General features: G+C 34.2%; 2 protein-coding genes across 2 annotated transcripts; one reads left to right on the top strand and one right to left on the bottom strand.

Annotated features, from left to right (window-relative positions):
* Positions 1-2,654: 2,654 nt before the first annotated feature.
* Vha14-1 (V-type proton ATPase subunit Vha14-1) lies at positions 2,655-3,770 on the top strand. Its single transcript, XM_073969300.1, has 4 exons — positions 2,655-2,814; positions 2,883-2,964; positions 3,038-3,243; positions 3,320-3,770. Exons 1-4 carry the CDS (start codon positions 2,761-2,763, stop codon positions 3,350-3,352), a joined length of 375 nt encoding a protein of 124 aa, XP_073825401.1. The 5' UTR covers positions 2,655-2,760; the 3' UTR covers positions 3,353-3,770.
* LOC141394615 (uncharacterized) lies at positions 3,526-6,395 on the bottom strand. Its single transcript, XM_073969298.1, has 3 exons — positions 5,724-6,395; positions 5,566-5,644; positions 3,526-4,030 (listed from the first exon to the last, which is right to left on the bottom strand). Exons 1-3 carry the CDS (start codon positions 6,170-6,172, stop codon positions 3,998-4,000), a joined length of 561 nt encoding a protein of 186 aa, XP_073825399.1. The 5' UTR covers positions 6,173-6,395; the 3' UTR covers positions 3,526-3,997.
* Positions 6,396-8,283: the final 1,888 nt, after the last annotated feature.

Genomic DNA, 8,283 nt, shown 5'->3' with positions numbered 1-8,283 from the left:
AAATAGAAAATTTTATCGGGATAAGGTTTTCTCATAGAATATGCAAACTGAAAATCTTATCCGGATAAGCCTGTGATATAGAATGTATTATTCGGATAATGTTTTCGGATGATGTTTTCATATAGAAAATGTTATCCGGATAAGGTTTTCATATAGAAAATGTTATCCGTATAAGGGTTTCATATAGAAACTGTTATCCGGATTAAGGGGCTTACCATGGTATAATACTCTACTTTATTATACCATGGTAAGCCCCTTATATAGCAGTATCTAAATGCAAATTTTAAGCCAGGTATGAAAATCTCTGAAAAATACAACCATTGTATAATAAAGTAGAGGTAGGCCAGGGGCTGGATTCTTGTTCTATGAAAACTTGAAATGAAAATGTATTTCCTTTATAATTTTTTTCATTTGACAGTTTTTTCCTTTATAAAAGTTTTCATTTCACATTTTCAAAGAAACAGAATTGAGCCCCATTTATGAAAATCGCTGAAAAAACAACCCTGTATCTATGGCTTAAAACGTCAAATGACATGGCGCAATAATAAAGGTAGATGTATATGTATAGTTAGTCGGTTTTACAAAAACCTTTAAATTTAAATCTTCACCGTTTATGTTAAAAGTACCAAATAGAGTAAAAAATAAAAATCACTTTAGTGCTCCAGAATATTATTCCTAAAAAAGTGTTCCAAAAGTAGCAAAAGCTTTACCCAAAACTTAAGACAGTGAAAACAAAAATGTCATTCTCTTATCTTTTACTTGAAAAGTTTGGCTGATCCAACATCGTTATTGCTGGCATCCGATTTGCGGATACGGCGGCATTTCTTCATCTAGAAATTTTAAAATATTTGTAATTTTTTCGTTCCCGTACTTTTAGAACAAATTTCAATAAATATCAATACTTGACAAATCGTTCATTCGCAAGTATTACTACATATTAAAAAATCAACAATTTAATTTAGCCACGCCAATAAAATTTCTTGTCCTTGTTTTCAATTTTAAGGTCCAGAACCTGCAAGAATCTACTATTTTTTACTACGATAACATTTTTTCCTTTATGTTATCGGAAAATATAGTAAAAATTAGTAGATTCTTAGAGTTCTGGAATAAACCAATAGTGTTAAAGCAGTTTTTTGTTGGAACAATTCACCGATGCATCTACCTTTATAATTGCATAATGTCAACAACAGTAAAAAATTTCAACCCTGCTTTTGACAGAATAGGTCATAATTGGTCGGTTCCTTTACTTCTGAAAATGGTAAAACCGGCAAAAGTAGTAAAAGCTGAAAACTGCTCCCATATGAATTGTGTTGTGTCTGAAGTAAAGGAACGCTTTTCGAGTAAAAAGTTGTAAAACTTGAAGATTCTTGAACGTAAAGGAACAGGGCTAATAAGTCTGTCTGGTTACTTTTCCAGCAAGAACTTTCTCAGAGAGTAAGGAGTTTTTATTCTCTTTTGCAAGAAAATTGTAAAAAGTAAACAGACACCTTCCCAGCAAGCAATCAGCTGACTTGCCAAACAGAACAATTTGTCCGCCAATAAAGGAACCAAAGTAAGCAAAAATGTTGTGTTTTATTAAAAATAAATAATAAAATGACCCAAAAATGGATTTTTTTTCCACTTTGCAACTTCGTTCTACAAAAAAAAAAAAAAAAAAAAAAAATACAATTAGACTTGCTATTTCCTCAATAATATTGCGTTTAATGTTCCTATACATAAATCAACGAAAAATTAAAAACAGATGATTGACTGTTTTCAAGAAGAATAAGAGTTACAAGTTCTTGCTAGAAGAAATTTGTCCAGCAAGAATTTGCAAACTCTCTGTAAAAGAACTGTCAAAATGTCTCTCTCGAATCGATAATATCAATAGCGATAATATCAATAGGTAAATGAAGGCATATGTATATCCTAAGGACTTTCTTCTAATTCATATGGAGAATCCTATATTTGAACCATTCCACCCCACAAAAAGAGCATAAAGGCTATGTAATGGGTTTTATTGGTCCAGTTATGTGTATAATTGTCTAAAATAAATGTGTAACCCCATTTGCAAGGGATTTTGTTAGGTTGTGGTACATTCACTGATTTCAAACCCATCTCCTACTTTTGCGACTTTTTTATGTGCAATTTTGAAGACATGGTAGGGTGAAATGCGACAAATTGCATAAAAGGGTATTCATTTTGTCAAATAATGCATTAAAAGTTTCAATTTTATGAAAAATATTGGAAATATTTCATTAAAAAATAGGTGGAGTCTGGCTAGATTCATGTGTTACGAATGTGATATGTATGTCAAAAAATCCTTGTAGCTCCTTTTCTGGCGATCCTTTTGACTTCATGTTTCTTTCGTTGGAAAGGTAAGAAAATTTCCTGAAGCTACCTGGAATCTCCGTTCCATAGCTTTATTCTAACCCAGTTTAAAATGCAAAATAAAATGAAGAAGGGCTGGCCAGACTCAGGTGTCCAACGGAGGGTTAAACTTACACTTTTTAGGTTACATTTTCATTTAAATAACACCACAGCTTGGCGTCTTGCGCTCATATTTATACGTCGTTGTTACGCTCACAGTAATCATTTAAACGTATACGCTTGCGATCAGCTGTTATGTCATTTTTTTTTTTCAAAATTGTATACGAAAGTGTGAACCCTGCTTGCATTTTGACGTTTGTCATCTGACCAACCAAGAAATTTACAATTACATACACATTTTCGTTGCAGTATTCATTTTCTACCACAAAAGGCTGAAAAAATTTGGAAAAAATGGCTTTGCATTCAGCTATTCGTGGAAAATTGATTTCAGTCATTGGTGATGAGGTATTTTTAAGTTAGATTTCAAAAAATCCAAGAAAATCATATTAACATTTACCATTGTTTTCGTATAGGACACTTGTGTTGGTTTCTTGCTTGGTGGAGTAGGTGAAATAAACAAAAATCGTCACCCAAATTTCATGGTGGTCGATAAGAGTAAGTCTAGTTGGTTTGTAATTTATCAAAAACTTGTTCTAACACAGTGCTTTCCCATTTCCATTAAATGCAGATACTGCTGTTAGCGAAATTGAAGATTGTTTCAAGCGCTTCTTGAAACGCGATGACATCGACATCATCCTAATCAACCAGAATTGCGCTGAACTTATTCGTCACGTGATCGATGCCCACACCTCACCAGTTCCTGCTGTTCTTGAAATTCCCTCCAAAGATCATCCCTATGATGCCAGCAAAGACTCTATTTTGAGACGTGCCAGGGTAAGTTCATAATTGGTGGAAATGCAATAACTTGTTGAAAATACCAAATCATTTGTTTTGTTTTTTTTTTTTGCAGGGTATGTTCAACCCTGAAGATTTGGTTCGTTAAGGTGTTCTAAGTACTGCAATAGAAAAAAATCGCCAATGTCATTTTGCTTCAAATCCCACAATCGCTTTAAGTTATAAATTTATGAAAATATGTATGTACTATAATATAGTGTACCGGGGCGGTGACTTGTAAAGTGCTATATGTGTTTTTAGTCTATAGCTAACTATAATAACGAAATATACAAAAAGCAGTTGACTGGCGGAATATTTTTGGAACTTCTATATAGTTTTTCTTCCATTCCATTTTACTATCGCGTTAGAAGTCACCTGAAAGGGCAATTTGACGTTGCTCTGAGGGAAAAAGATGACATTTTAATTTAATAAAAATTTGTATTCTTGTGTGCATAGCTGTTTATTGTTGGTTGTTCTGATCTGTATTACAAATAAAAAAAGTAAATTACCGAATTATTAATTGGAAATAAGTGTTTATTTCAACCGGAACTAGAACATGGGTTGGTGATTGGGAACAAGTCGGGTTTACGGGCGACCTTTGGATTATTTTTTAACTCTCAAGGCCTAGGTATATCACGAGAACTTAGCCCATAGTGCCATGATCGATTTCAAAAAACCACTATACATTTACCACTCACAGGTAGTTTAGGTTGGGTGTAAGGATGCGCGACCATAATTCATCAGCACAGCAGCTTCACTCAGAGACCATAGGTCCATTGTGTTCATCCTGAAAGTAAATATAGAGGAATAGATACCAAGGGTTCGTGATAGAATTAGATAGTAGAGGATAGAAATTGAGGAAAGTGAAAATTTGTATTTTTTTCGAACGTTCCCAACGCCACTCTTTCCCACCCCTTCCGAACCGTGGGGGCGACCTCCCCATTACGTAGGTATCGCGTACCCGTCATGATCCGGAGCATGACGGGTAAAAAGTTAGCATTGAATACCAGCCACAAAATATTCTTCAACAGCTAGTATATTTTATAATATTAGATACATATATTCTACGCATTAAGATATGAAAATATTCTAGATTTGATAATATTGATATCTACACCAAAATCTACAATAAAATGTAAAGAATTAAATTCATCACACATTTTGCAGACATGTTCTCTTAGTGCATAATTAGTGCGATGAGAATCAATGTTGCAGACACGATAATATCTACTGAATCTGATGGGAACATTTATTCTAATTGAAGATATAAGGAAATCTGAAAGTATATTGCCATTCAAAATGTTTTGTACCATAATTGTATTGAACATTACACGTCTACTTTTTAATGTTGGTAATCTGATTAACTTAAGCCTGCTCGTATATGATGGCAGGATGAAATCACTATTCCAATGAAAGCCTCTTAAAGCAAAAAGCAAGAATTGTTTTTTCACAGATTCAATTTTATCGGAATATATCGTATAATAGGGATCCCATACAACAAAACCATATTCAAGTATAGGTCTGACAAGTGAGACAAATAATTGCTTGGTGACATTCCCAAAGCCATTAGCATGACTTGGAAAAACGTACAAGGGTTACGGTATCTGTAGAGGACACACCAGTGAAGGTAGAGAATTCATAATCACCTAATAGTCTCTGCCTTGTGCTTCTAAGCATAGGGCACCGACACATCAGTTGCTCAATCGTCCCTATCTCCTCCGCATCCTCACATAACCTGCAAAAGTCAATACTGGTTCCATCCCACTTACAAGGTTTTGATCTGACGCGACTGTGACCCGTAATTACTGCTATCGCGATTCTGATATCGTACTTCGTACTTTTGCGTCCCGATATAACTGCCCAAATAAGCTTCGCTACCTGATACTTCTGTTCCTCAGACCAAGCCCGACCGGCCTTATCGTATGATTTGAAGAGTTTGCCAATGAAAAGGCACAACGGCGGTCTCACCGAACATTCTATTTGTATGATCTCCGACTGTGAGTCTGTGTGAATATATTATATATATATATATATATATATATATATATATATATATATATATATATATATATATATATATATATATATATATATAATATATTACCGAATATAGCTATATTATGTTTTTCGCAGGCTAGTGTGATAAAAAAGCGCTATCTATCGATCCTATCCATACTTTTGTCGGTGCATACCGCCAAAATTTTGAAAACCCCCCTAAATACATAAGTTTTTTTTTTGGGAAAAAAGTATTTCAATCCACACATGATGAGGGTATATCTCTGTCGGCGAAGCCGACTGATACTTTTTTACTTGTTTACTTACATTTTCACTTAGCAGTTTATATGAAGAAGCAAAGTCAACCACTCGTCCTGTGGGTCTGCGTCCCAAACCAAATCTGTGCCTAGAGAAGAAGAAAAACAGAGAAATAAATACAACTTCCAAATGTCCGCAAATGTTCTCCCATCTCTGCTACTACTTACATCTTCTCCTTCATCGTTGTCTGATGTGTTATGGTGGCATAGAGTTGATCAATTTGATGTACCGTCGAATAGTTGCCACGCATCGGCTCATATGACGATTCAAATGGATGGCGGGTTCCTACCGGTGACCATGTATGCTGATATGCTGCATCATCCAATTGTATTGTTCTCAGAATGTCATAATTTATACCCAATGCCTTTTTATCCTCTTGCGGTAGATGGGCATATTCATCCATAATAACATTATCACTGTCGAGGCGACGACGTTTAAGATGACGGGCAATTTTAATGTCATGTTTCCAGAATTCACGATTGGTACCGGCAATTGGAGCAATTTCTTTTAGCTTCAATACCAAAATGCCCATAACGTAAATACACAGAATATTCGAAAGGGTTAGACACATACTGATAGTTGCCAACCCTGCAAAAAGCTCTAATATAAACAGCATATTATATGCTGTTTATATTAGAGCTTTTTGCAGGGTTAACCTTCTTTATAAGGATTTGTTTGAAATATAAGCAATGGAATTGACATTTAAAACCCAGTCGGTTTGTTAAATCCGGTTATATATAAACGGGGTATTACTCTTGTTAACGATATCGAATAGTAATACTAGAAATCGGAATGTCAAGAAATAAATCTATTCGACCCCTTTGTTTTCAAATGTTTTTTACTAGGGTGGGTTAAAACCCAGATCCTAAACACCTCCTCCTTTCTCATCCGGGCTTGGGACCGGCAATGGCGGAGTTACAAACATTTGTTTGCTGTAATAAAATTACGTTTTGATTTGTTTGTAAATAAAATTTACATTTTGGTTTGTTTGTAATGAAAATTACAGTTTAAAAAAAATTTACATTTTGGTTTGTTTGTAATGAAAATTACAGTTTGTTTTTGTAAAGAAAATTAAAGTTTGTTTTTGTAAAGAAAATGACAGTTTGTTTTTGTAATGAAAATTTAAAATTTTTCTAAATAAGTTATAATATAAAAAATAATAAAATTATATTAATAAATAAATGAATAAATTTAATAAATATAATATGCATAAATTTAATAAATATAATATGGTGTCCTTGCGTCGTTACGGAAGGAATTTCTAGATAATCTTCAGAAAGCAAAGGAGGATATAAGGGCTTGCGATGAAAAAGTAGCCGTCGTTGCTGATTCTTGTCGTTCTATTAAAGATGATCTTGGTCATTGCATTCAAAAAATAGAATCACTTAACAACAAAGTAGAATATATGGAAAAACAAAATTATATTCTGCAAAGGCGACTAAACCGTTCGAATATTGTTATAAGGGGTATTCCCCGGGGTATGGCAGATATCTCCCAGGCAGTCCTATCCATTTTCGACCTTTGCAATGTGAACTTGAGTGTAGCTGACATTCAACATTGTTGTTATTTTGAAAATGGGAAGTCTGTGCTAGTGAAACTCAATTCTGTGCTGACCAGGGATATTATAATGGCAAATTATCATCGCCGACACCCAATTTTACTCAGAGATGTTATAGGAGGAAACATGCAATCTCGTGTGTACTTGTTCGATCATCTTACTCCTAATGCTGTAGAGCTGGTAAATGCTTGTCGCAAGCTTATTGACAAAGATGTTGCAACATGGTACAAAATAATTTATGGTGATAACCCGTGTGCTAGAGTCACGTTTGCTAATGGTGGAATTAAGACTATTAATTTACGTGATTGTACACAAATTCTCCGTGAGTTGGATGAATCAGGCGAGCATTAAGTGAACGCAAATGTTATGAAATCAGCTGCTGCGTAATCAAGGTGCCCGTTTATGGAGTAGTGGCTCTCAAAATATTTATGAAGATGTTTTGCAATTCCGTTTTAATTGATTTTGCTGGAGATCCCCTTTGTATTGCGTTAAGAATCAATATTTTAATTTTTTTTAAGCATTCAATATTGTTTTGCGTATTTTTGGTTCCCCAATTTAATTTATATTTTTCTATTTTTGTTATCATGGATGCTAATATTGGTCCAATTATAAGTAGTTCATCTTTTTTTAGAAATGTTCTTCGGCCTTATGAAAATCAGTTGTCATTTGGACACTTAAATTGTCAAAGTATCCGACCTTCAGCTAATAACTTAAAGATCAATGACTTGTGTAGCCTAATTGGTGAGAGTGGTCTTGATTTATTTGCTGTCTCAGAGTCTTGGTTGAAGAGTTGTGTCTCCTCCAAGACAATTTCCATACCTGCGTACACCCTTATACGAAATGATCGACCGAATTCTAGAGGAGGTGGGGTAGGGATTTACGTTTTAAAGCGTCTAAAATTTAAAGTTGTTTATCGATCACCAAACTATGGTGTAAGCGAGTCTCTGTTTATTGAAGTAGATAATGGATTTGTTAAAAAACTCTTTTTGGCGTTGTTTATTTGCCGCATGGCAACGTTGATGTTTTTGAGGAATCTCATTGCGACCTTTTTGCAAGGTATTCTAATATTATAGTTGTAGGTGATTTCAACTATAATTTATTTGATTCTACGAAATCAAGGAGAATGAGGGAAATATCATTGAGATTAGGACTTACCATATCTCATAATT

Source organism: Musca autumnalis, unplaced genomic scaffold (genome assembly GCF_047663935.1).
Source record: "Musca autumnalis isolate F117 unplaced genomic scaffold, ASM4766393v1 scaffold_2, whole genome shotgun sequence".
In the NCBI taxonomy this organism is placed as follows: Eukaryota; Metazoa; Arthropoda; class Insecta; order Diptera; family Muscidae; genus Musca; species Musca autumnalis.
The sequence above is the reverse complement of the archived record's forward strand: the minus strand, read 5'-3'. Positions and strand labels throughout refer to the sequence as shown.

Excerpts from the sequence above, each read along its gene's own strand:
- LOC141394615 (XM_073969298.1), bottom strand. The coding sequence starts at position 6,172 with ATGCTGTTTATATTAGAGCTTTTTGCAGGGTTGGCAACTATCAGTATG. Across the intron at positions 5,645-5,723 it reads ACAACGATGAAGGAGAAGAT|GCACAGATTTGGTTTGGGAC; the intron begins GTAAGTAGTAGC and ends CTTCTTCTCTAG. Across the intron at positions 4,031-5,565 it reads ATAAACTGCTAAGTGAAAAT|GATGAACACAATGGACCTAT; the intron begins GTAAGTAAACAA and ends ATTTACTTTCAG.
- Vha14-1 (XM_073969300.1), top strand. The coding sequence starts at position 2,761 with ATGGCTTTGCATTCAGCTATTCGTGGAAAATTGATTTCAGTCATTGGT. Across the intron at positions 2,815-2,882 it reads TTTCAGTCATTGGTGATGAG|GACACTTGTGTTGGTTTCTT; the intron begins GTATTTTTAAGT and ends GTTTTCGTATAG. Across the intron at positions 3,244-3,319 it reads CTATTTTGAGACGTGCCAGG|GGTATGTTCAACCCTGAAGA; the intron begins GTAAGTTCATAA and ends TTTTTTTTGCAG.